General features: G+C 56.4%; 2 protein-coding genes across 5 annotated transcripts in view; one reads left to right on the top strand and one right to left on the bottom strand.

Annotated features, from left to right (window-relative positions):
- Nbeal2 (neurobeachin like 2) overlaps positions 1-24,991 on the bottom strand; it is a 29,527-nt gene extending 4,536 nt beyond the window's left edge. The window contains exons 1-38 of one of the 3 annotated variants that reach the window (XR_007835731.1): positions 24,671-24,991; positions 15,311-15,399; positions 15,103-15,231; positions 14,919-15,000; positions 14,716-14,837; positions 14,452-14,534; positions 13,057-13,142; positions 12,683-12,965; positions 12,449-12,555; positions 12,052-12,132; positions 10,779-10,862; positions 10,309-10,407; positions 9,363-9,970; positions 9,150-9,282; positions 8,940-9,059; positions 8,442-8,748; positions 8,149-8,231; positions 7,925-8,017; positions 7,365-7,539; positions 7,109-7,242; positions 6,658-6,817; positions 6,374-6,476; positions 6,073-6,226; positions 5,823-5,981; positions 5,476-5,635; positions 5,134-5,240; positions 4,459-4,971; positions 3,771-3,949; positions 3,516-3,675; positions 3,074-3,211; positions 2,633-2,986; positions 2,398-2,547; positions 2,043-2,200; positions 1,586-1,710; positions 1,369-1,504; positions 882-1,042; positions 469-785; positions 271-366 (exon numbers count right to left, since the gene is read on the bottom strand). Coding sequence is in view for 2 of the 3 variants with exons in the window: in XM_051203110.1 (XP_051059067.1) it covers positions 271-366; positions 469-785; positions 882-1,042; positions 1,369-1,504; positions 1,586-1,710; positions 2,043-2,200; positions 2,398-2,547; positions 2,633-2,986; positions 3,074-3,211; positions 3,516-3,675; positions 3,771-3,949; positions 4,459-4,971; positions 5,134-5,240; positions 5,476-5,635; positions 5,823-5,981; positions 6,073-6,226; positions 6,374-6,476; positions 6,658-6,817; positions 7,109-7,242; positions 7,365-7,539; positions 7,925-8,017; positions 8,149-8,231; positions 8,442-8,748; positions 8,940-9,059; positions 9,150-9,282; positions 9,363-9,970; positions 10,309-10,407; positions 10,779-10,862; positions 12,052-12,132; positions 12,449-12,555; positions 12,683-12,965; positions 13,057-13,142; positions 14,452-14,534; positions 14,716-14,837; positions 14,919-15,000; positions 15,103-15,231; positions 15,311-15,399; positions 24,671-24,721 (6,279 nt within the window). In the remaining variant the exon portion in view is untranslated. The remainder of the gene's footprint in view (positions 1-270; positions 367-468; positions 786-881; positions 1,043-1,368; positions 1,505-1,585; positions 1,711-2,042; positions 2,201-2,397; positions 2,548-2,632; positions 2,987-3,073; positions 3,212-3,515; positions 3,676-3,770; positions 3,950-4,458; positions 4,972-5,133; positions 5,241-5,475; positions 5,636-5,822; positions 5,982-6,072; positions 6,227-6,373; positions 6,477-6,657; positions 6,818-7,108; positions 7,243-7,364; positions 7,540-7,924; positions 8,018-8,148; positions 8,232-8,441; positions 8,749-8,939; positions 9,060-9,149; positions 9,283-9,362; positions 9,971-10,308; positions 10,408-10,778; positions 10,863-12,051; positions 12,133-12,448; positions 12,556-12,682; positions 12,966-13,056; positions 13,143-14,451; positions 14,535-14,715; positions 14,838-14,918; positions 15,001-15,102; positions 15,232-15,310; positions 15,400-24,670) is intronic. The other 2 variants (XM_051203110.1, XM_051203117.1) reach the window with 2 other exon arrangements.
- Als2cl (ALS2 C-terminal like) overlaps positions 24,593-25,424 on the top strand; it is a 232,033-nt gene continuing 231,201 nt past the window's right edge. The window contains exon 1 of one of the 2 annotated variants that reach the window (XM_051203170.1): positions 24,593-24,606. The gene's annotated coding sequence lies outside the window, so the exon portion shown is untranslated. The remainder of the gene's footprint in view (positions 24,607-25,424) is intronic. The other variant, XM_051203161.1, reaches the window with a different exon arrangement.

The following is a 25,424-nucleotide window of genomic DNA, read 5'->3' as shown; positions in this document are numbered from 1 at the left end:
CCACCCTGCCCTTCCCTGGACACTCAGGAAGGTGAGTAGCGCCTGTTCACAATACCATTCGGAAGGGCTGCAGGAGCACTGACAGTCTACAAGAGACACTCCTTCCGGGGAGACCACGGCCCAGCAGGAAGGAAAGAGGGCAGCGGACAGAGGCCAGATCTCGGTTATGGGTGAACTATTCAGGGGCCGTGCCTAGGGCCTCGCCTGTTAGCTGGCACTGACAGATGACAGGGGAGGGGACAGGACGTGTATACAGAGTAGGGCCCTCACCACAGGGTACTGAGACAGGTCATTATAGGTGCGTCCTGCAATTGTGTTCAGTTGCATCAAGTATTCAAAGTTGGATATCTCTCGCTGTACCCATTTCTGGAGGGCAGGATGGCAAAGGATGAGCAGTGAAACTGTCCAGAACCCCAACTTACAAAGTTCCTACCTCACACTCCACACAGACACACCTGGGACTCTTACCTGAGTAAGTCCTGAGGCGCGAAGCATCTCCTGGGGGGAGCGGCTGCTTAGGTAGCCTTGGGTGTGTGGTCGCAAGCGCAGGAGCCACGAGTACACCTGGTTCCGTACTTGGGTGTGGGGAGAGACGGGGTAGGGCTGCGGCCGGGGAGCCTGGCAAGGAGATGAAGCTGAGGAGCCAGACACCTTGCAGGGGAAGTTGAGGAAGTAGTTAGACTGATCAATGAAGAACAGCTCAAGCGCTGAGCGCCTCAGGTTGAAACGCCGCAGGTGGACCTCACGCAGCTGAGCCAAGGGGCGCCGGAAATCATGGCCGATGCCTACAGGACCGACAGCGGGTATGGAGTCACTGGCTGCACCCTGTCCAGACCGTGGCCCTTCTCTGCCATCCCCTCACCAGCTCCACCAGATCGCACCTTCCTCAGTTTCCACGCGTTCCATACTGCCATCGTAGAAGTACACGTGCTGCGTGGTGACCTCTAACAGTCCTGGGACCACGGCCACCACTGTGACGAGCTGGCACTCGGCTGACAGCACCAACTTCTCACGCTGCTCATCTAGCTCTGCGGCCTCCATCCTGGGGGCCCAGCACAGAGCTCAGCTAGTGACGAGGGCCAACGAGTCACCAAGTCACATGTTCACACCTCCCTCACAGAGAGGAGCTGGCCAGCTGCTCATCAGCTTACCCCTCCTGCTGTCCTGCTTCCCGTCACGCACCCCTGCCCCGGTCCCCACACTGTTCTGGTTTTTCTCAGCCTTGCTCAGAGGTGCTTAGCTACTAAAGACGACCCAGCCACACGCCCTTTTAAATAACTTCCAAGTTTTGGGTCAGAGAGCCCCTTCAGGGTACTCAACACAGACACAGACTCAGTCCCACAGAGAGCCCCCAGCCCTCCCACTCACAGGGTCTCCAGCACAGCCATTTCATCCTCCCCGAACTCGTCTTCAAGCAGCTCCTCTGGAGGGGCACTGATTTTGGCCTCTTTGGTCACTGCCAGAGGCAGTGAGGCCTCCTCAGAGGGTGTCATAGGAGCTTCACCTGCACAAGACCAATCATACGTAATTAGAGCAAGGTCTGATGGGAAATATCAGCTGGGTGGACCAAGCACAGCACCCTCACCTAAATTGTCCCGTAGGGCGCTGGCTTCTAAGTGAGGGTCAAAGTGATGATTGGGTACCAGTTTCAGTCGCATACGTGAGTACGTCTCTGCACTAGACAACTTCCAGTGGGTGGCTGGAGGGACCCTGTAGACACATCACCAGGAATTGTCAAGGGCCAACAAAAGGTTACAGGGCTCCCACTACAAGACGGCTGGGCTTTTTTGTGACAGAGTTTCTCTGTGTAGCCTTGGCTGTCCTGGAACTCTGCCTCCAGAGCACTGGAATAAAAGGTGTGTGCTGCTGCAAACACCCACCATCCCCACCACTCCCCCCTACCTGCCCTGGCTAAGACTAGCTGTTGCGATTCCTGTTGCCTTACTCTAAGACCTTGAGCAGAGAGCCAAAGGCAATCTGGCGCTCTCACATCACTCCCTTTGCAGGGCGCCCACCTTCTCCACCCTAAAAGCCCAGCCCACCTTCGTGCCCAGGCCCCGCAGGGGCTAGAAAGCTGGCGCCACAATGCTCCCCAGTGAAGCAGGGCGGTTGAATGCTGTGCTGCCTGCTGCTTCAGCACCGCGGCATAGCGCAGCCCCTCCAGGCGAGCCCTGCGCTGGGCAGGTTCGAGGACCAGCTCCTGTGGTAAGAATAGGTCAGTCCCACGGGCTGCTGTTTCTCCGACCCATTCTTTACCCTGACCCATTAGCTGTCCCCCAGGCACACAGGTGAAGAAGCACTGACCCCACTCTGGCCTGCATACCTGGAAGGCCCTTCCACTCTGGATGCGTTCCCGCTGATGCCGCTGCCCACTGACCCCCACTCTGGCCTGCATACCTGGAAGGCCCTTCCACTCTGGATGCGTTCCCGCTGATGCCGCTGCCCGCTGCTCATAAGCATGTCATAGCAGGCATTCCAGAAGCCTGACATGAGGTCATGGCTCTTAGCATATGTGTCCATTTCAAACTTTGACATGGTGGGCTGTACCTGCAGGGTTAATGGGGAGAGCCCGGTGCTTGAGGCGTGCTCTAGTTCCCACTCCTCTTCCTTGGTCCCCACCTCCTTTAGGCACCTGCTTGTCGATGAAGTGACGCCATTCAGGGGTGCCACAGAAAGCCTGGAAGTCCTCAAAGAAGGTGGGGCTTCCATTGGTGGGCGGTAAGGAGGGCAACCCCCATTGCAGTCCCAGAGGTCCATAAGCACGGTCCAGCAATGTGCGGACCAGTGGCACCAACCACGAACAGCGCTCAGAGGCTGCCACAGCGGGAGATGGAGACTGTGCGTGCTCCGTCTCAGAGGACGATGTGTTCAGTGCCCGGCTGAGCGCGGCCTCCAGTTTGGAGAGGACGTAGCACGCCTCCTCGCGGCGGGCAGGCACTGCAGTCTGCAGTAGTGTATGCAGCTTCACGTAGGCCTGGGCATGCAGCTGTAGGTGAAGGGCGATGAGGGCGTCGCCAATTGCTACACCTCCGCCAGCTCCACCTCCAGCTCCACTGCCCACCAGCCTGCTCACCTGTGGGTCCTCCAGCAGGATATAGCCAAGCACAAGGCGCAAGCCAATCTGCGCCATCTCGCAGAGAGCTGGTATACTATTGGCTAGATGTGGCCAGGCGCCCAGGCGATCGAGGAGGTTGCACACACCTTCAAAGAGCTGCCACATGTGACATTTTCAGCATGTTATGACCGCCCAAGGCCAGGGACACACAGGAAGAGAGCAAGGTAGTTTGGGCTGGAGGCTAGATAAGGTTTGAGCCAAGGTCACTGCCCTCACTGCTTGACCAATCATCCTGCAAGGTGTACCCGGCCAGCTCTAACACTGTCATCCACCCCAAACCTTGGCCTGACTAGACATGCCTGTAGATGTCCATGCTGATGTGTCCAGGACTGCCCTGGGTATGCGCCCATCTCCCAGACTAGATATCCCAGGTGGGTCACGCCCCTCTGAATGGTCGCACCTTTTCACTCCATAGCTCCTGATTACCATGGCCCTCAGCGCACAGGAAATCCTGCAGCAGACGTAGCAGCCACAGTGCCTGCTGGGTAAGGTTGGCCAAGCTTCCTGGGGGAGCTTCCTTGATGTCAGTCAGGGCTGACTCCAACATCATCTCTAGGAGGCTGGCCAAGAAGAGGACTTAGCACCTACCTACCTTGTGCTTTCTCTGGGTCCTAGGGCCCCAGAGACCCCCCTCTCCACAAGTCACCCCTCTTACCTGCGCTTGATGTAGTCTGGTGGGCGCACAAGTGTGGCTGAGGCCCCCAGCTGGGTAAGTACCGAGAAGACCTGGCCACGCTCCCGCCAAGCGGCCTCATCACTGCCTTCCACGCCCCGCCACGTCACTGAGAACAGCACATTGGTGAGCAAGTTGCACAGCTCCTCTTCAGGGGTTTGCTATGGGTACGGGAGGGTAAGTGAGGGCCACGGGCTGGGAGGAGAGGGGGTCCCTGCTCAGCACCCCTTCTCCACCCATTAGCAGGAACGGTGAGGGGCGGCATTTGACAAACAGCCAGACTGTTTAGAGGCCTCAGAAAAATGGCACTGGAGCTTCAGCCACTGTCTGAACTCTGGGGAGTCCTGGGGCTCTGCTGGGTTCCGAGGAGGGGGGGGAGGTATTCACAAAGGCATTGCCCTGAGTCTTCAAGGCTGCCTAGGAATTCTCAAGGAGAACTGGGGCTGGAGAGACAACTCAGCAGTCAGAGCACTGACCAGACAGGCTGGCCCTAGGCCCCTTAAAGTCTGGGCTCTATATGGCTGCTCTCCTCCACTGTGCCTCAACACCACTGCACTTGAGAATGTCAGCCCCGATACCAGGCGCATCTTTGGAGAGGTCAGGCTGCTGGCCCTGCTCTCCCGAGGTGTCATCTCCAGACACAACGCAATGTCAGGGGGGCCCACCTTACCTGGGGGTTGCTCGTGTTCGAGGTATCATCCCCACTGATGGTGGGTTCTAGCAGGCTGCCGTCCTCTAGCACATTGGAGAGACTGGAGCTGTGGCGGCCTTGGGCAGTAGGGAAGGGCCGTGGCCCATCCAGTGGGGAAGGTGTGCCGGGCTGGCTGGCCGGCGTAAGAGTCCCGCTGCTGCCACCACCGGCAGCACTGCCTGAGCCAACACTGGCCCGTTCCAAGCCCAGGTCAAAGGGTGTACTGAACGGGGAGAGGGCATGGTAAAAGGCATCTGGGTCAGGGCAAGGGAACCCTGAGGGTAGGAAGACTTCAGAAGACTCAGCAGGCAACTCAGTGGGTGGTGGGGGCAGGGCTGGCTCCAGGGAGGTGGGCAGCTCTGGGAGAAAGCATGGGGGACCGCTGGCTATGGCAGCCTCTAGGACATACAGCCGGGTCAGCACGTTCTGCCAACCAGCTTGTCGGGCCAGCAGCCGCACGACTTCTGGCTGTCCGTAGATGAGGTGGAAGAGCTGCGGAGCCAGGGTACAGCAAGTCAGACACTGATTGCTTCCCTAGACCCTCGTGCCAGGGCCTAACGCTGGGGCCTCCAAAGACACCCCCATCCCAGATAGGCAAAACCATCCAGAAAGCAAAAGCCATCTCGCCTTCCCCCAGCTTTTCTCCTTACTCACCTGACGGCAGATGTCCAGGCGGACACTCAAGTCAGCCTGGAGGGACAGCTGTACCAGCGCCAACAAATCTGAGAGACTCAGGCAATCCGGGGATGCAAGCTGAGGGGCTGATACAGTAGGAGGGGACTGTCTCAACCCCGCCCCCTAGGGGAGCACCCCCTCTTACCACCAGTCCCATTCCCCTGGCAGATGTGTTGCCCCCTCTGCCTGCTGCTCATTGCTTGTTTGTTGCTGTGTTGGGGGATTGAACCCAAGGCCTGGTAAATGCTAGGTAAGCATTCAACCACTGAAATGCATCCTCCCCTCCATCTGATGGGCCTCTTGGCCCCAGCCAGGTCATACCTGCTCCCACAAACAGCTTGTAGAGACCCTGGCAGAGCTGGGGAGAGATGGTCCCCTCAGGCAAGCTGGCAACAAGACCCTGGAGACCACAGTCTCGAAGCCGGAGCCTCTGGCGGTTCCGCTCGGGTAACCGTTCATTCTGTTGGAGTCTTCGCAAGATCTGTGTGAGGGAGACCACGGGGCTGCCATCACAGAGGACTTAACACAGGATGAGAAGTCACTGCACAGGTGTGAGGCTCCAGAAGAAGCCTGTGGAAGTGCTTTATTCACTGCAGCAAGGCCTCCCTAGATTCCAGCCAGGAGCCTCAGAGGATGGGATACTGAAGTCAGGAGGGGGCTGGGCATACCTTGCAGACTCTGTCAGTCAAAAGGGGTGGTGATCTTGGCCGCACTAGCAGTGTGAGCAGCACCTCAAGGTTTCCTGGCTCTAACAGGAAGATGGCCAAGGGCTCTTGTGCTGGAGAACCCTGCAGCAGGGCCAGCAATAGGTCCAGTGTGCCCACCACCTGAGGATACAGAATGTCACTCTAAGCTGGGTCCCCCAGCTGACCCATATACCTCTCCCCCAAGCCTCACCCTCCCCAAACTCCTGCCTACCTGGCCATCATCACTGGTGGCTGCCAAAAAGCTCAACACAACCTGCATGTCATCCACTGAGAAGCTCCGAACCAGAAACTCACGTGCCAGACCCAAAAGGGAAGTTTGTACCGTGCGTAGGTCATCGGCCGCAAGGGGGCGCTCCCGCTGTGGACTAGTGGATCCAGCAAGCACAGGCAGCAGGCGGGAGAAGCAAGATTAGGGAGAGTGGGCAGGTGAGCTGAACTACATGTCATACTGTCTCCAATACCAGGCACTACCGTGCCAGCCCCCAACGTCTACCTGGTCCCAGCAGCCTAACCTGTAGTGTGTACGCAGGGCATCGAGGATGAACTGGACGCCATACTTCTTCCGAAGTTTCTGTCTGTGCTCGCGGACTATGCTAGACATGTATTGGATGTGACCTGAGTGGACATCGGCACAAAGCGTCCTTCGGGGCAAGGCCATGTCTCTGCCACACCTCCCAGGCCCCAGCATGTTCCCTCACACACCCCAGGTCAGAGCTCCGACCCTGTCAGATGTGACCCCTCAGATTACCCAACCCTGCCCTTGGAGCCAGGCCTCTTTCCCAAGCCCCTCGCCTACCCAGGCGCACAGCAAAGTCACTGAGGGCCCAGAGGTGAAAGTTGAAGAGCAAATGTTGATAAAGCAGGTAGAGGAGGGGCCCGCTGCTGTCAGCAGCCACCTGCTCCATCAGCAGCTGGGCAGACATGAGCACGTTCATGTCCATGGCCCAGCTGGGGACCTGAGGGAAGAAGGAGCCCGCTGAGCTGTCAGCCCTACCGACCCACTGTCCCAGCCACCCCATTCTCATTCCCAAGCAGCAGGCATAAACCCCATCCTTGCTCACAGCCTTTTGGAGCTGCTGCTATCTCTGAAATAGAAGCTTCCAGCCCTGACTATGGCTCAGCTTCCCCTAGACAAAGACTGACCCACCTTCCTACCCACAGCCTCACAACCAAGCCTGCCCATCCCAGACGCCACTGTCCAGGAGGTCCTGCCTCTGTCTCTTTTGCCCCTGCTCAGCAGGCCTCACCTTGCGCAGGAGGGCCCCTATGATGGCGGGCCCTTGGCACTGCACCAGGCTCTCCTGATTCACAGGGTGACCCTGCAGGAAGTTCCGAAGCATCAGGAGAAAGGCAGCCACTGCATTCCTCTCCATGCGTTCCTCTGCCGACCACCAGGAAGAGGAGAGTGGTTGGTCAAGGGCAAGCCAGAAGCCACTACCTCATGCACACACCCCCATCGCCATACCAGGACTTTCTCCCCCAGTCCAGGGATGAAGGACTCACCTGAAGACTTGCCCAGGGGGAGAAGCAGACCCTGAGAGTTATGGCCTGAGGTCAGTTCAGGTCCCACAAGGTCATGCGTCTCACCTGGACCTGCCTCAGCCTCTTGGGGCTGCACAGCTACTTGCTCCAGCAAGGGCAGCAGGGCACCCATGCCCCCTACACAGTTCACCACATCCTGGAAGGAAGGACCAGTGATAAGAGGACAGCTCTCCACCAGCATCTTACCCAGAAGCCTGGACATCTTACCCAGAAGCCTGGACGCAAACGTATCTCTCTCTCTCTCTCTCTCTCTCTCTCTCTCTCTCTCTCTCTCTCTCCCCCCCCCCCCTCTCTCTCTCTTCCGTGACAGGGTTTGGAGCTTTGGAGCCTGTCCTGGAACTCTGTAGACCAGGCTGGCCTCAAAGTCACAGAGATCCACCTGCTTCTGCCTCCTGAGTGCTGGGATTAAAGGCGTGTGCCATCAACGCCCGGCAGTATGGGTTCTCTTGAACTGGTCTCCCAAACACTGCTAGAGCCCACCTAGCCCTGTGTACATACACTATACACATGTGCACACATACCTTCACATCCCACGTCTCCACCCTATGTCCCGTCAGGCGGCCATCCAGCCCATGGCCAGGGGACAGGTCCAGGCAGATGTTGTTCTTACAGGCCTGCATCAAATGGAGGAGGGGGTGACAGAGTAAAATGGGAGCCTGAGGGCAGAGGCAAAGGGCAGTGACTATTCCCTAACCCTAAATACCTGAGGTGAGGGGGGAAAATAAATAAATAAATAAATAAATACCTGAGGTGAGTAATGGAGGAGCAGCTTAGCACCAAGCTCCTGCAGTTCACCCTCAGGCTTGAAGGGTGCTGGCTCATTGGGCCCTGGAGAGAGAAGGCCAAGCCTTTAAGACCTCAGGGCCTCTGACCAAACCCCACCCAGGGCTTGCCTCCTCCATGCCTGCCCAGAGGACAGATTCCTAGGGTTGCTATCTTCCCCTGGGCACTTTGCAAATCTGACACCCTGGAACTGGGAAGATGGGGTAGAGGCTGGGACTCGGGCAGGGGAATGACAGACAACAAGTGCTAAATTACCGAGGACACACAGGGCCCGCAGGGCGGGTGCCTGCAGGGCTTCGTGGAAGATGGCCACAGTCCCCAGCTCACCCTCCAGAGATGTGGGGCTTCCCCACCGAGTGTCCTGAGTGCCTGCAAGGGTGGAGCTGATGCTGCCCTCCTGCAGAGGGGCCCCCAGGCCAGACCCCCAGCTCAGGCCTGCGGAGGCTGGGACTGACTGGGAGCGGGTGAGGGAGGGGTGAGTGTGGGACAAGGCAGTGGGGAGCCCTGTGGTGGTCGTCGTGGTGCGGTGGCCAGCAGAACCAATACAGCAGGAGGAGAAAGGCTGCGGGGTCAGGGTTGGGAGACTGGTCAGGTCCCAGCAAAGCCTGGGAGTCCACCTATATCCACCTTACGCTGACTCCCAAAACCACGGACTGCAGAGCAGCGCCGACTGAAGACACACAGAGGTCCCAGTCCACACTGTTCCGAGTCCCTCCAACTGACCCAAGCCCCCACAAACCCTGCGTAGCACACCTCACTGAGGGAAGGGAAGCGGAGAGGTGCTGTCTTGACCAGATGGCCATCTTTGAAGACATTGACCAGGTTCTGACTAAAGGGTCGGCGCCCAGGCACATGTACAATGGCCACACAGTGCTGTAAGAGAAAGCCACCATGATTCAAGCCACACTCGAGCCTGGGCATTCCCCATCCCACGCTGGGCCGTGAGAGAGGGTGGGGACTCACCCAGGCAGAATCAGCGAAGGACACTTCAGGCAAGCTCACGGTTATGTACTCCTTCCGTGTGCACACGGCTACCACCAGGGTCCCAGCTTCCGTGAAGAATGCCTCAAACCCTGAGCCATTGCTGGTGAAGAGGCTGGGGGCAAGCAAGCCAATTACGCCTGCTTCTTCCTCCCCACCTTGGCAGGGGGTCCCTGGGCCCTGGCAGGTACCCACCTGTACAGCTGTTTTCGCTGGAGAGGTCGGCTGGGGGCGGAGGTAGGCGCTGTCTCAGTGGAGTGCAGACAGAGCCAGGCATGGAAGGTAAAGCCGGGTCCTGGCCATCGCTGCACAGGTGGTACCATGATGCCTGCCATGCTTGGTGTGAGGTCAAAGTAGCACAGGGCACGTGCAGGGCCCTGGTGCCGGGCCATGCCTGACAGCGCTCGGATGATGGCCCCTGCGTGTCGAGCCTTCTCCTCCTGAGACTCAGTTCCACCTGACTCTGAGTCCAGCCCTGGTGGGGGGCGCAGCAGGCGACGCAGCTCCAAGGGCCTCAGAGACACTCGGCCCAAAGCTTGCAGCAATGCTAATAGCTGCTCCTGGCAGCGGGCTCCCAGGGCTATCCCTGTGCCAAGTGTCTCTAGTAGGTAACCCACCAGACCTGCTTGCACACAGGTGGCCCGGCTGGCAGGGCAGCTGTCACAGAGCCACCAGAGGCGTTGTGCCAGGAAGAGGCGCAGCTCAGCTGTGGGCAACGATGGCAGCCACTGCACCAGCACCAGCACTGGCTGTTCATTGCGAACTGGTGGAGGCGGGTTCGTGCTGTGGTCACCCTCCACAGCCTGTCGGTGGAAAGAATGTGACAGTCCCAGGTCAGCTGTGGCCCCCTGCCAGCTTGAGACTTCCTGTTGCCTCCAGTAGGGGAAAGAAACATGTGCCACCCATCTTGGTGCCTTGGATGATCATGACCGCTAAAACAAGTACTCAGCACTACTAAGTTCCAAGTTTTGGAAGCAGCCTGGGCTGGCCAAGCCTCTGACTATACTATACGTTCCTGTGCCTCAAGGCGCTGACATGAAAGAATGAGCTCACACTGCACTGGCCACAGTTAAGTCTTCCGGGCTAGGGGGACTGCCTAGGCCAGCTGACTTTGGGACCCACGCCCCCACCCAGTCCTCACCATGTTGAGCAGTTCCTGCAAGAGCCGGTGGGTGGGGGGCCCGTGACTCTGCAGGACCTCCTGCAGGTGCTGGTAGCCAATGCGTTCCTTGAACACCTCCTGAAAAGTAGCATGCAAGTAAGCAAAATTATGGGTCTGTGGCCAATTCACACCCATGGGGCCCCCTCCACTTTTGGAACTCTTTGTCTATCTCTGCCTGTAGGTTACAGTACAGAAAGGGACAAGGACAACATAGAGGATGGAGTAGCCGACATTCCTCTCAGAAGGCTACAGATGGTGGTCAGGTCACAAGTGTCCCAGCTTCCAGGACACACTGATGACCACACCTACCAAGCATGTGGAGCCACGCCCCAGAGGCAATGGCAGTCATGTGCTCTCCAGGGAACAAGATTTACAGGCCACTTTTGGAAACACTGGGACCATAAATTCCACCTCTGACTCCCATCACAGAAAGTCTGAAGCATCCTCACCTTGGCCGAGGGGGAGTCACTCATGATGCAGGTGAGCACTCTGACCACGTGGACCGCAATGGCATCTGTGTCCTGGTCCAGCACCTTGAAGTAGAGGAGAAGTCAGGGGAAGCAGCTGGCAGTACCTGGCAGTAAAAGGGATGCAGGGCCACATACACCAAGGTCCAGGGCATCTGCTGGATTAGCAACCCTCTGTGAACACCAGACCCTCTCTTGCTCCACAAGCTGTGCTGCCCTTAACTGGAGTACTCTCCAGCAGTTGGGCAAGACTGCTTCTGGCAAAGAGGCCTGGAAAGGCACTTGGGCTGGGAAAGGATAGACCAATGGTGCATATCTCCTATGAACGTACGGGCACTAGTCCCCACATCCCACCCAAGTTAGACAAACACGTGCAAGCAAGCCATCTAAAGTGTCCCATCACCCATGATGATTGACAGAGACTCAGGGGGGATGGAGCAACAAATCACAGGACATCAGAGCCAGAAGAACCTTCGAGACTTCCAAGTCCTACCCTGTCTCCCGGCCCTTTCCAGCTTAGCTGAAACTGACAGTCAGAGGCGGGCACACTGTTCACCCACCTGACCCATTCTGGTGGGAAGGGGCTGAGAATTTGTTATCAAGTGCTAAGACATGTTTTAGTCCTGTGAGGCCTTTGCTCACAGCTCTACCCAGTCCCCCTGAAACGTGACCTCAAACAACCTTCCCTTCTCTAGGCCTGTTTCCTCATCTGGTAATAAAACGGAGGGGGTGTGTGTGGGGTCACCTAGCCCTGCCTGATCTGGAGCTGCACGGACAGGTGGGCTCAGAAAGTTACCACAGGGAATAAACATATGAGGCTGCTCTGTGAGACAAAGCCAGGCCAGAGACTCTGGAGGTTGAGGGCCCAGGTGTGCAGCCCCCATCCGATACCCCTCAGCTTCTATAGCCCCTATGGATAGTGAGGCATGTGACAGACATAAGGGCTCGGGAGCAACAGAAGAAATGGCCCCTTAGTAGGTGATCACAACCTAAGCTCTTGGTGTCTATACTTGTGTCTCCTCCTGATGGGGTAGGGTTTCGAAGGTTCCTTCCAGCCACATTCCAGCACCCAATTCTAATACCAGGTAAGCACGAGATCACTTCCTACCCCGCCTCTAGGATAGGGCCTTGGAAGGAAGGGGTGCGGTGGCAAGAAGGCAGAGTCCCCTTGCTGCCAGGTAGGTCAAGTCTCAAACATAATCTACTCATCCACCATCCTAGAGTACGGAAAAGCGTGGGTGGCCCAGGATGGTACCTTCTGAACATCGGGCTCAGTCAGTAACCGGGTAGCCAGGTCACTGTCCCCCTCAGGGGGCGCCCGGACCTGCAGGCACAGCTGTGAGAAGGGGCAAAGTGGAGGAGGAGGAAGGGGAGGAGGAAGGGGAGGAAGGGGAGGAGGAGGAGGGGGGAGAGGTTAGAGCAGGACCAGGGGTTGCTGCCAGGGCTCTGCATCAGTGGGAAATGGCCCACTGGGTCCTGGGCAAAGTTCTACCAGAGTGGGGCCAAAACCCAAAGCGACACACCCTGCTCGGGTCCCAGGCCCTCCCACTGAACACAGGCCATGGCCGTGTTTGCTCAGCAGCAACCTGGGATATCTATGTGATTCCCCCTGGGTTCCAGGCCTTCCAACCCCCAGGTGAAAGCCCACCCACCTTGCTGTTCTGAATGAGGCGAATAAGATGTTCAAAGCAGTTGTTGCTAAGGAAGGTGGCTTGTAGCACTGGCCGATCCTCACATGCCAGCATCATGGGGATTGCATCTGTAGAGAGGTCAAGGTCAGACCCCCTACAAGTACTGTTACACACTCCCGCCTCTCCTGCTGCCCAGTCCCGCCTTCCCAGTGCTTGGGCATCCCCCTTCCCAAGGGCCTGGGAGCCCATACCTACCGAGCATGCTGACCCACAGGGTGACAAGGGCCTCTTGCGAGCCTGAACTTGAACTAGCCGGCCAGTCAGCATTGAGAATGTGGAAGTAGCCCTCAAGCAGCGTGCGGAGCTCTGGTCCTCGGGGTGGTGCTCGGCTAGCATGCAGGACATGCACTGCCCCCACCAGTACTTTCAGAGCTAGCAGGACCTGGCTCAGGTCCTGAGCTGGGCCACAGCCCCAACCACGCACCACACCGAGCAGCCCCTGCACGGAGCCAGCACTCACAGCTAACTGGCCGTTCTCCTGTGGGTGAGGAAAGATGGCAGTGGGTTCACGTGGAAGCAAGGTGCTGAGAGGGCCACCCCTTGGTCCACAGGCTCCCTACTCAACGTACCTTTCCTCCTGCAAGGACAGCACCAAAGAGGTGGACGAGGCGCCACAGCAGGGTGGGAGGCAGGCGGTCTGCATCCTGCAGGCTCTCTGGGCAGTGGGCAGAGCAGGACAATGTCACCAAGGTTGTAGGGCTACGGGCCAAAGGACTCCACAAGAGGTGGGCTATCCCAGCATGGGGTAGAAGCTGAGCCTAGCAAAAGTCCAGGCTTGAAGGAGGGGCCCTCCCCGGCTATGCGTCTGAAATGACAGCTGTGCGGTGGTGGAAGGCGGTTCCTGAGGGGTACGTAGTCCAGCCCTGACAGCCTAGGCAGCTCCCCAGATCCCTAGGCCCCAGGGTGACACACTCACAGGCACTGTGCTTCCCCACAGAGACGCAGGGTTTAGCTTCTCAGATGCAAACCTATCCCTTCTCCCCATGTGCCAGTGGGAGCTTCTGGTGCTCTGCTCTGGGGACCGGGCTGTGTCATCTGTACTGATATTTTCCCTTCCCCCACTGGGGACTTCTCGGGGCTTCCGCAGCCTCACATGTGGCCTTGCTAAGGGTCCCGGCCTGAGTCACACTGTGCCACACAGGTGGGGTGGGTGGGTTTGGGTCCCCCCTGCAATGGGGCTTTTGAGTCAAGGCCTTAGGATAAAATCGCCCTCTAAAGGGAGAGGACACAGCATGGGCCAATGCCCTGAGGAGGAGGAATTGGTGACATTCTAGGGATTTGGGGACAGAACTGGGGAGGAATGAGAATCGACCCTGCCACTGAAGGCTCCTACAAATGGAAGGAAACAATCCTACGTGGTCCTAAGACTGCCCGGGCTGTAGGAAATAGAGGCGGGGCTTCCCCAGGGACCTCCCCTCCTGGGGCCATGAACAACTGACTATCCGAAAGGATCCCCCTTCCCACAGCCCTGCTTGTCTCTCTGTCCGGCCACTTCCTGCCCTGACCACTCCAAGCGCTGCCTGCTGTCCCTCCAATGAGAGGAGAGAGAGAAGAAACAAATAAATGAATAAAGCTAGGGAGAACACATGGCTTCTGGGCAACACTCCTCCAGGAGTGAAGTGGGTAGAGAAAGCAGTGCAGAGAGGGGCCTGAGGGGGACAGAGCCTGGGCGGGGCTACCTGGGCAGCGACACTGCACAAGGGGCGGAGAAGGTTCAAGTGTCTGGGAGGAGCCAGGGGAGAAAGAAGGTGGGAAATTCAGGGGCCAGGTCAACACCGGCCTGGTGGAAAGCCCACCCCAGCCTAGGAGGAAATGCCCTTTCTCTTCTCTCTACCCCTACTGGCCTGTTGGAGGTTCCTGTCTCCCCCAGGCCAGACCACCAGGGAGTTCCTGTCTAGTGGATGGCATTAGGGAACTACAGGAAGAGGACATGGGTTTGGGGGCAGGACGGGGTGGAGCCTAACCTTGGAAGAAGGCTCCGAATTCACCGGGCAAAGCAGCGGGAGGGAACTTGTATTTGCTCTTCTCCTGGGAGCTGATGACTTCCCTGGGGGTGGGAGTGGGGAGAGTTGGGGTGAAGCCAGCGCTGGGGTCCACCCGCTGAACTCGCACCTCTTCTTGCTGAGATCCCTGGCCACTCTCCTGCAGCCTGCACACAGGCTAGTCCATTAGGCCATCCCTTTCCTTTGCCCAGCTGAAGGTCACCCTGCCCGAGGGCTGGGTCTCACCCACTGTGCTGGCGCCGCCAGGTCTGGTAGGGGTCAAAGAGCCCCTCGCAGAGGAGCAGAGCATGCAGGGCCACATTCTCCAGCTGGGTACCATGGCCCTCCTGTGACGGGGATCCTTTCAGCTAAAGTGTGGGAGAGAGAAGGGGAGTTAGCCCGCCATACCCGCAGGGGCCGTAGCAGCTCCATCTGGGCAGGTCCCTCACCTCAGTCATCAATCCGGTGAGCAGTGCCAGCACTCGGGGCACCAGTATCTGGCCCCAACCAGCTTCTACGTTCTCCAGGTTCCTGGGGTGGGGGAGACGAACAGGAGAGGCCATGCTGATGCCACTCCCCGGCCCAGGCATCCCTGCCCCTGCCCACCCTCAGAGGACACTAGGGAAAAGCCACCTGCAGAGAATGATGAAGAGCTTCAGCAACAACAGGGCCTGCTCCAGGTCATCCTGGTCCAGCTGCTCGGCTAGCAGATGCAGAGCATCGAGGGGGAGCAGAGGGACTTCCGCACCCGCCTCCTCTGGCCTGTAAGAAGGGAGAGGTGCTGAGGGCCAAGGGCAGCCCGACCAGCCTGGCCCTGACTGCTATGCAAATCCAGCCTTACCTTCGAGGTTCCAGAGAGGATAATGAGATACTCTTCTCGAAGGCACCCACAAAGGCCTTCAGCCATTGTTGCAGGTAGCCGAGGTCCTTCTGTTGACAAAGGGTTTCAAGAGAATGAGAGGGGAATCTCAGTGACGAGAAGAGACAGGTGTGACAGGTGTGGCAGGTGGAGTGCACAGGACAGATGGGTTATAGGTGGAGAGGTGGGGATGGGCCCTGCAGGGCAGGAACTTGGAAGGTCAGAACCCGAGGACTGTGCTATCAACAGGTCACCTCCAGGACCTCATCGGCTTCTCTCAGTCCAACCTTCAGTCTTTGTTCCCACCTTTCTAATGGCTGAGACCCACACAGACCTGACACGGGCAGAGGAGGAGCTTAAGCGGGGTGTGGCTATGGCTCTCACTAGTGCTGAGGCTCATCTCCCATTTAATAGCTGCCTGCTCTCTAGCCAAAGCTTTGGGGTATGTCCTGCCCTGCCACCTTCTCCGAGTTCTGCAGCCACCACCTCTCCCGAAAACCTTCTGGCGCTACGTGCACACACACTGTTGGATAGGAACCCAAGTCACACGTAGACCTCAACACTAGAGCATCCTTGCACAACACCCCACCCTTGCCCTGACACCTCCAGCTGCCCTTGCTGTTTATTACCTGGACCCCAGGCCCCAAAGCTGGTTCCATGGACAAGAGGGGTGGGTAGTGGCTGAACCAGTGTATGGGCACCGCCAAGGAAATTATGGTGTGAACACAAAAAACGTTTCCTCCACCCTGGCTGGGGCAGGAAGCGCAGAGTCACGGTGGGGGAGGGCAGCCGCTTCCTCCCAGCAGACCGCAGGGATGTGGAGGGGGCCCTGGGGCACCCGGGGCTGCAAACACATTATGGGCAGGGCCTGCAGCACATGGGGTGGAGGTCATCCTGCCCTGGGTGCCATCTTTGCTGTTAGGGATCTGGGTAATTTTCATTTAAACTACCCACATTTCCCAGCCTGGCTCAAGACCTCAAGCCCAGGGAAAAACATGCAAGTCTTCCCACATCTCTGCCCTCACCAGGGCCTGCCAGCCACCCGGATTCCACAGGTCTTTTGCTCAGTGACACAGTGACACAGCTAGCAATTGACCCTCACTTGCCCTAACTTATGCCATTTCCAGGACTCGGAAGTGGGACCTCTTCCAGGATGGAGGCCAAGCAGCTGCCACCAGAGAGCAAGCCACCTTTCCCAAGTTAGGGAGGAGATGAGAACTACTACAGGGAAAGACAGGAGAAATGACACTTAGTGCTCACTGGGCCTAAGACTGCTCCCAGGGGCAGGGACTTCACACCTAAGGGTCTACAGGACCCTTTAGCAGAGTTCTTCATGCTATGGTGACCCCAACCATAAGATTACTTTCATTGCTACTTCATAACTGTAGTGTGCTGCTATGAATCAGAATATAAATAAAAAAATAAATATCTGTGTTTTCTCATGGTCTTAGGTGATGCCTGTGAAAGGGCCTTTCGATCCCCGGAGGGGTCACGACCCACAGGCTGAGAACCACTGTTATAAAGGCTGACTGACTTGTTTATGACGCTTGCAGGCTATCTCCTCCCATGTCGCTTGCCCTGACCTGGATGCCAGCAGAGCTGGCGCAGGGCCCCCCCCCAAAACCTAGTGGGGGCAGCTACCCACTGTATCTAGATGTCTTCCTTGCCAATTTTACCTGTTATTTATACCGTGTGTGTGTGTGTGTGTGTGTGTGTGTGTGTAAGAGAGAGAGCATAGACATACATGTATGTATGTGTTTAGGTGTGGAGTTCACCTGCCCATAGTGTGTGTGTGTGTGTGTGTGTGTGTGTGTGTAGACCAGAGACAGCTGTACATGTCTGTCACTCTTCACCTTAATTTCTTGAGACAAGGTCTCTCACTGAAGGAGAGCTCACCATGTCGGTTACACCAGAGAGTCCCCAGGATCTTTTGGTTTCTGCCCTTCTGCCCCCAAGTATAAGGTTACATGGCATACTTGCGATGCCAGCTTCTATACGGGTTTTCAGGGTCCCATCTTAGGTCTTCATTGTGAAACAAACACTGAGTCATCTCCCATGGCCGTTTTTTTTTTTTTTTTTTTTTTTTTTTTTTTTGTTTTTTGTTTTTTGTTTTTTGAAACAGGGTCTCACATAGACCCAGCAAGCCTTGAACTCTCTAGGTAGCTAAGGCTATTCTTGAACTCCTGACTCCACTTCCTGAGAACAGGGCCTATGGGCATTCACTACATAGCCTAGATTTTTTTTTTTTTTTGCAAAGCTCTGGCAACCAGAAAGGGACCATCGTACATCACTGTGACTTTTTATCTGTCTTGTTACCTTTGTTGGCCTTTCCAAGCCTTCCTGAAAGTCTCCTTCTCCATCAACCAGCAAAAAGACCAGATACCCAGACTCTGAACCACCCGAGAAGGCCAGATTGGATCTGGAGGGTTACCCAAAGGCTCACGTGAGGAAGCCCATGGCTGCCCTTCCTGGTGGGAACAAGGTGAAGCAGCTTTCCTCTGTTGTGATATTTCCACCTTGTCATAGGCATAAAAATGACGGGGCCAGACCACCCTGAGCCGAAACCTCCAAAACCACAAACCAAAACAACCCTTCCCTTCAGACATTTTATCAGAGCATACCAGGCTTCTGGAGCATTCCTTCTGAACCCGGGACAGGTAGGGAAGTGGGAAGCCTCAGAGAACGCTGTTCCATCTGCAGCTATGCCCTCCAGGGTAATGCAGCCAGGTCTTTGTTTTAGGCTAGGGGACCTGGCCATTCGACCCTGACCCCTCCTGAGTGGCCTCATAGAATCCTTCTGGTTTCAAAAAGGTCAGTCAGAATGCTCGCTACATAACCATGAAGACCTGTGCTTAGATCCCCAGCACCATATAGAGTCAGGATGGGCAGTTCATGTTTCTACCCTCAGAACTATGGAGGTGCATGGAGCCAGTCAGCCAAGGTGAATCTGTGCTCTAGGTGCAGCGACAGACTGTCTCAGAAAATAAGGTAGAGAGCAAATAAGTCATCCGACATCCACACACACACACACACACACACACTCCCAACACTGTCTTCCCTCCTCTCTCCCTATCAAACCAGTCTTCTCTGACCCAAAATATGGGGTCCCTCCTCATGCCTAGAATAGGGGCCCAACTGCTGAGGTTAGCTAGCCCTCTAGGCCCCCGGTCCAGCCAGGGCCTGCTTTCCATCCTCTGATTACCCTGTGACCGACTTGTACACCCCACTACTGCCTCAGTGACTTGGGCTTGGGGTAATTAAGCAGGAATTTCCATCTTCCTCATGGCCACTCCAGCTTTCTTTCCCTTAAACCACACCCTTGGCGTGTCTCGTCCTGTGAACCGCTGAGACAACTTCAGGGCTAGGCCAATCAAGGCAGGGTTCACGTGCTCTGAAGGGGGCGTGACAGAGTCAAAAGTATAAAAGGAGCAGCTGCCAGTCGCTCCCTCCTGGGCCTCAGTCCTTCTCCATAGGATGCCTCAGGCCAGCCAGCTCTGACCCCCAAGCCCATTGCTTGAAGCTATAGTGCTAAATATCAGAGTCTCTGCTGAAGCAGGGGTCAGAAGGTAGGGCAGGGCAGTGGTCAGGGTCACAGTGGCTGTGGCTGCAGGGCTTGAGTCTTAATTCTACCTCAGAGCCCCTGCTCCATTGGCTCTCACAGTCCTTTCTAGTTTGGAAGGAGAACCTTAAGACAGAAGAGGAACACCACAGGGGTCAAGCCCACCCCCCAGAGCCCTTCAGCCTATGAGGGAATACTTGGGTCTTGCTACAGGAGAGAAAATAGAGGTCCCTGTCCTTAGAAGGATGGATGCTAACTAACCATCATCCCAACCTGTCCCCAAGCAGCCCCGAATACACTCAGAGGACATCGGGAAGAAGAGCTCCCAAGAGCTACTGAGGCCCAGATGGTCCCTGGTAGGCATGGAGCTGCCCCTCTCTTAGAGGTCAGAGGTAACTCTGGTGGGCTCAGGGCAAGTCCATGTGGCATGCAGACGGGGGGACTTTCTACGGGAAGAACGGGCCACTAGGCTGCCTGACATCACACTGCCTCTAAAGCTATGTGAACCCAGCCCAGGCTTCCAGAAGAGATCACCATCACCTGCCTAAACCCTAGCACAGGCTCCCTCTTCAGAGCAAACAATGATTTCCTCCGACATTTAAGGCTCTGCGTAGGTGGTGCCTACTCTGTGGTCTCAGCTCCCTGACCCCACTGGTATGGCTTGCTGCTCTCTCTCATCCCACAGGCCAGTACACACTGTATTCCCCACGTGTCCTCTTCAGAAACACCCTCAGTCAGAACCGGAAACCTCTGAAGACACAATCCACTGCCGCTGTACAGGTAGGCATATTAATGGAATTGGTGGCTGAGGGTAGGAGTTTGGAATCCAGGCTCTGTTTATACACTGGGTGGCCCTGCTACTTAACATAAAACTCTCTGAGCTTCAATACCTCTTTTTGTGGGGTTAGGGGGCCTTGAGAAGGGTCTCACTATGTAGACCAAGTTAGCCTCGACCTCACAGAGAGATCTGCCTGCCTCTGCCTCATATGCAGGGATTGAAAGAGTGAACCACCATGACCAGCTTCAACTCTAACAGTCTGCTCAGTGGCAGCCAAGGCATCCAGCATTGCACAGGGTGGGATGACTGGGCGCTCTAAGCCAGGGGCTCTGGTCAGCCCAAATTCCCAGCATTCTAGGGCAACCACCCCCATCCCTGTCTGAATGAAAGCAAGAAGCAGCCAGTGGCTCAGTGCAGAGTTGAGGCCTGTAGGACAATTCCCACACATTGATGCCTTAGGCAGGAAAGGTAGAGTGTGATCCCCAGGGAAGAGCGCCAAGCAGTAGGGACAGTGACCACAGTTCAACACTTGGTGATCCCTTTCTGTCAGAGCTACCTCCTCCACCTCCAGGAACAGAGGGGAAGAAAATAGGGTTGGATAGGTCTGGACAAGAAGCTTCTCAACCCTAAAATCCCTCCTACAGCATCAACAGGGGAGAGGACAATGTCAGGACAAGGGTGCAGGCCACAGGATGAAGCTGGAAGATGGCAACTTTTCCAGGGAGCAGAAGCAACTAAGCATAGTGGCGTAAATGACTGGGTATCCTATCCCGTCTCTGGGCCCTTACCTGAAGCAGTACTAAGAGGGGTGGGCCTAATTGGTCCCCATAACACCCTTCACCACTTCGCCATTTTCCTTGTCCTATCACTATGGCAACTGAGAATATCCTGCTATGGTCCCCATTGTAACTGACTCCGTTTCCATGGGGATCCCACACTTCTCCATCAGCTCCTCAGTTGGCATAAGAACTCCATGATATCAGCCTCTCCCCTCATGGACTCTATGCTAATTTTTTTTATCACTAAAGTTCTTCCCTCTTCAATGGCCTTAGCAACAAAAGCAGGGAGAAAGAAACTCCAGTTGCCCCTCAGGTGTGACAGGGACCAAGACATTTGCCCAATTAAGAAAGTAAGTAAAAACCACGCAGTGGCCCACGCCTTTAATCCCAGCACTTAGGAGGCAGAGGCAGGTGGAGCTCTGAGTTCGAGGCCAGCCTCTACTGAACAAGTTCCAAAACAGCAGGGCTTCATAGAGAAACAGTCTAAAAAACAAACAACAACAAAAATAAAGCAATTGAGAGGACTAGGAATGTGAGTGAGTTAGTAAACTGCCTACTGCACAAGCACGAGTTTAGAATCTCCAGCAGCCACAAAAGCCAGATGTGCATCTACAGCATCAGCTCTGGGAGAGGAAGGAGTGGGATGTGGTATCGGGCAGATCCCTTAAGCTCACTGGCCAGTGTAGCCTAATCAATCAAATGGAGATCTGGTGAGATGGCTCAGGAGGCAAAGGTACCTATCACCAAGGCTGACAACCTGAGTTCAATCCCTGGGACCAGTATGGTAGACCTCTTCCTGAATGTTCTGGATGTTATCTTCTGACCTTCACATGTGCACTGTGGTGTATGTGTGCTCACACATATGTACACACACACACACAAAAATACATTTTTGAAATATGCTTTTACAAATTAGATGCAGCACTCAGGAGGCAGAGGCAGGCAGATCTCTGAGTTCAAGGCCAGCCTGGCCTTCAGAATCAGTTCCAGACCATCAAGGGCTGGGGGCGGGACTAGAGATGACTCAGTGGTTAAGAACACTGGGTGCTTTTCCAGAATACTTGGGTTCTATTTGCAGCACCCACATAGTGACTCAGAACTATCTGTAATGCCATTTCCAGGGGACCTAATGCCCTCTTCTGGCCTCCCTGGGCACCAGCCATGTATATGATACACAGGCCAGGCATACATACAGGAACACCCACACAAAAGTATATTTAAAAAAAAAATTAGCTGGAGAAGAATTGAGGAAGACACCTACACATGTACACATATATGTGTATATTTATATACATAAACACACACATACGAGGTAAACTGAGGTCCAAGAAGAAATAGGGCCCAGCTAAGGAGCTAGGGGAGCAGAGAGGCCTGGTCAAGTTTCCATGAGGCAGGAGAGATCATGGGCCAAGAATAAGAGACCAGAGAGAAAAGTAAGCAAAACTAAAGAACTCGTACTCTGACATCACTTGAGTCCTTCCTCAGTGGCATAATTGTCCAATTCAGCTTGGGTTCCCTGTCCTGCCACACTCTTTGTGACCCTCAGCTGCCCCATCAGTGGGGGGGGGGGGCTGGTGAGCAACCACTGCTCCAGCCTGCAAAGGAGCTGTTCATTTACATGCTATTTTGCATTAACTCTTCCATGTTTGCCAAGTGCCAGCCTGCCAGGTGCTGTCCCACCCCTGGTCCTCTCATGCTTCTCCCAGTTCTCTTTGAGGACACACCGGTAGATGTGCCCCAGCGCGCACCACGCCAGCTCTGCGCCGCTCCCTACTTCGGACAACTTGCTGCTGCTTGCTTCTCCTTCAGACAGGGTCTCACTCTGTAGACCAGGCTGGCCTGGAACTCACAAGAGATCTGCCTGCCTCTGCCTTCCCAAGAGCTGGGATGAAAGGTGAAGGCGTGGGGGTGGGGGGAGACAGGCAGACAAGCCTCCATGAAAGCTTGCTTCTTATATCCCCCATTCCTATGTGCTCATTCCTGTTGTTCCCGGCCTTCGGCCCTAAAAATCCCAACTCTGCTTGCTCCGGGCTGACCTCTTGATTGGTCACTACCCTAGGCATCTTCTCATCCAGTCTTTCGGCTGACACCCAGGGAACACCTACCGAATGTTCGGTTCCCGGAAGCTGAGGAGTGGTAAGTGCGGTGAAGATTAAGATAGATTCCAGGCAGAGGGAGCTACAAGGTGATGTCCCAGGTAAAGAGCCACCTGAGTCAGCTCTGGTAGCTAAAGGAACTCTGATGATGACCTTACCACGGTTTCCCCAAGAGAACCTGGAGGAACTCCAACTAAGCAGTATTCAGGGTCACTGTGATAACTGCCCCTCTCCCTTCTCCTCCCAGAGCCCACCAAGAGGGCAGAGCCCATGTAGTGAGGGAAGGCACAGCTAACCTGGGGTCTTTTAGGGGAAAGGTGGGGCAGGAACTGGGTCGCTTCCCCTGTCCTCGCCCAGACGTACAACTGGGGAAACAGGTTTGCCAGCAGATGGTAGGTAGGTCTTGCCGCTGAAGGGAGGGGCCACCTGTGTTGCTGGCTGCGTGGCTGGTGACTGATAAAAAGGGTCTCTCTTCTTTATTTTTGAGACGAGTCTCAAAAGTCTGTAGCCCAGGTTGGCCTCAGACTTTTGGCGGTCCTCCTGCCTCGACCTCTCTCTCGTGCTGGATCACAGGCATGTGCCATCACGCTGGGCTCTGAGGGTCTCTTAACACCAGTGGACTCCGTCCTTGCCTTACACACCCCAGGACATAAACACAATGGGTCTCTAGCAGCACCATCTCTCCTTTGGAGTCTAGCACCAAGGGGTGGGGTAGTGTTCTGGAAGCAGGCAGGAAGGCTGTGCTGGGAGCTGCCTGGCTTCCTCTCCCCAGGCAGCCTGGCCCCACCCAACTCCTGGGTTCACTCTCACATCCTGGATTTATTTGTTGGCTTGGTCCCAGGCTGCCCCCTGCCTGTCCAGGCTTCCAAGACTCCAAGCAGCCAGCTTGTGCCCCACACCTAGCCCTACTCTAAGAGGCCACCTGGGAGGAGATGGGAACACAGCAGACAGCTAATACCTCATCACCACACAGAAGTTCGGCCTGACAACTATGAAGGGAAACGGTCCAGGGACGCTGTACCAGCACATCTCCAGCAGCCTAGCTCCCAGCCTGAAAAACCAACAGCGACATCTCTTTGGATTCTTCACTCAGTCGTCTCCCTTGAAGATGGAGACATGGAGGCCAGAGGGGCTTCCCTCTCTACAAAGCCCAGGTGGCCGGAGGGCAAGACTGTGTTGATTTTACAGACGGGAAATAGAGGCTTAAAGGTGCGAGGAGCTTGGGCCGGTGTCACCCTCGGTGGGACTCTTCTACATGCCACCAGCCCAAGGGGACTAAAGAAGTGTGTCCCTAAGAGACCGACCATCAGCCACTCTCTTCAGAGGGCCAGGGTTGAGCATGAACTCTCCCCATATCCTTGCTCCCGGTGACAAGCTGTTCAGGGACACACAATGGACCATTGTGTCCAGGGCACACCTGAGCTAGGTACCTAGTGCCAAGCAGGTGCAAGGAGGGAGGCGTGACCCCAGGATCACTCCCTGCTTCCAGCGCAGAAGGAAAATGGAACTTCAATGGGTGACAGTCACACAGAGTTCGAATCACAAGAGTCACTGCCCCTCCCGAGGGTCCCCATCAGATATCCTTCCTGGCCTCACTCCGGACGACCCTGCCCCACTGAAGGAGGTACACTAAGTTTGCCTCAAGCACAGCGAGAGCTCGACACTGAGGACTTCTCTGGAGGAGTCTGAGGTGACTAACGAACGTCTGATCTACAGTAAGGAGTGGCACCTGCTGGGTCCCCCAGCCTACATGACATTCTAGCCACGACCACCTATCGCAAATGCGCCCCTCCGGTGAAGCAGTCTACAGGCAAACTGAGTCTCCTTCTTCCCAGGTCTCAGTTTACCCAGTAGTGAAAGGGGTGAGGACTATCTGGCCAGGGCAACTGAGGCTGCAGAGAGTGTCGCGGAGGGTTTTGCAGTACAGTGTGTGCCCGAGAACACTGCCCCTGGCACAAATGCCCGAGGCAGCCCGCCGGCCTGAGGCACGCACATGTGTGCGGGGCAGGAGTCCCTCGCGTGCGCGCCTATCTGCGGCCGGAGGTTGGGGGGGGCGCCGGGCGCAGGTGCAGCAGGCATAGCGCGCCGGGGATCCGGGGACCTCGCGGACCAGGGGCGGGACGGGCTCACCTGCGCGTAGTACAGCAGCCACAACTCGTAGAGCCGCTCCGAGGCGGCCATGGCCTGACCCGGCTCTGGCCCTGCTGCGCGCCACCTGTCGCCACCTCCTCCGCGCCGCCCGCCGGTTGCCCCGGGCCAGGCCCATGGGCGGGAGGGCGTCACTCCGGGGCGGAGCGGCTCTGTGCTGCTGGGGGAAGTCCGCGGCTCCCGACCCTGTCGCGCTCAGCCACCAAAATCTACACGCCCCTCCTCCTCCCCGCCGGCCACCGCCTGGCTTCCCACACTACGCTGTCTGTCGCGGCGGCGGCCACCGCCCCGCCTCTCCCAGGACTGTGCAAAGGGCGGGGAGTCATGCTGGAGGCGGAGCCTGAGGTCAGAACGGCCCGGGAGGTCGCGTGGAGCCCCGCCCCCCGCAGGCAAGGTCCATTCAGAGCCACTGGCAGGATCATTTCAAGCCTCCCGGGCTAGGGGGCGGATAAGGGCTTTCGGAGTCGTCCGTCCTGGTACACCATCAATCAGACTTGGAATTATCGCTATTCCAGGAAGAGACTGCGGTTCGCGCGGGGATGACTAGGGTCCTTCAACAAATACTAATAATAACCTCGTCCATGAGGACCACTTGTGGCGCTAACTACGTGCAGGGTCCTGTTCTAAGAGCTTTATGGAAGACAAGTGCCACCTCTAGTTCTTGCTGAGTGTTGGGCTGGATGGGAAAGATCAACAGACTGCCGGACAAACCTACCTTCAGAGGAGCGGCGTCCTG

The sequence above is a fragment of the Phodopus roborovskii genome, unplaced genomic scaffold (genome assembly GCF_943737965.1).
Source record: "Phodopus roborovskii unplaced genomic scaffold, PHOROB, whole genome shotgun sequence".
In the NCBI taxonomy this organism is placed as follows: Eukaryota; Metazoa; Chordata; class Mammalia; order Rodentia; family Cricetidae; genus Phodopus; species Phodopus roborovskii.
The sequence above is the reverse complement of the archived record's forward strand: the minus strand, read 5'-3'. Positions and strand labels throughout refer to the sequence as shown.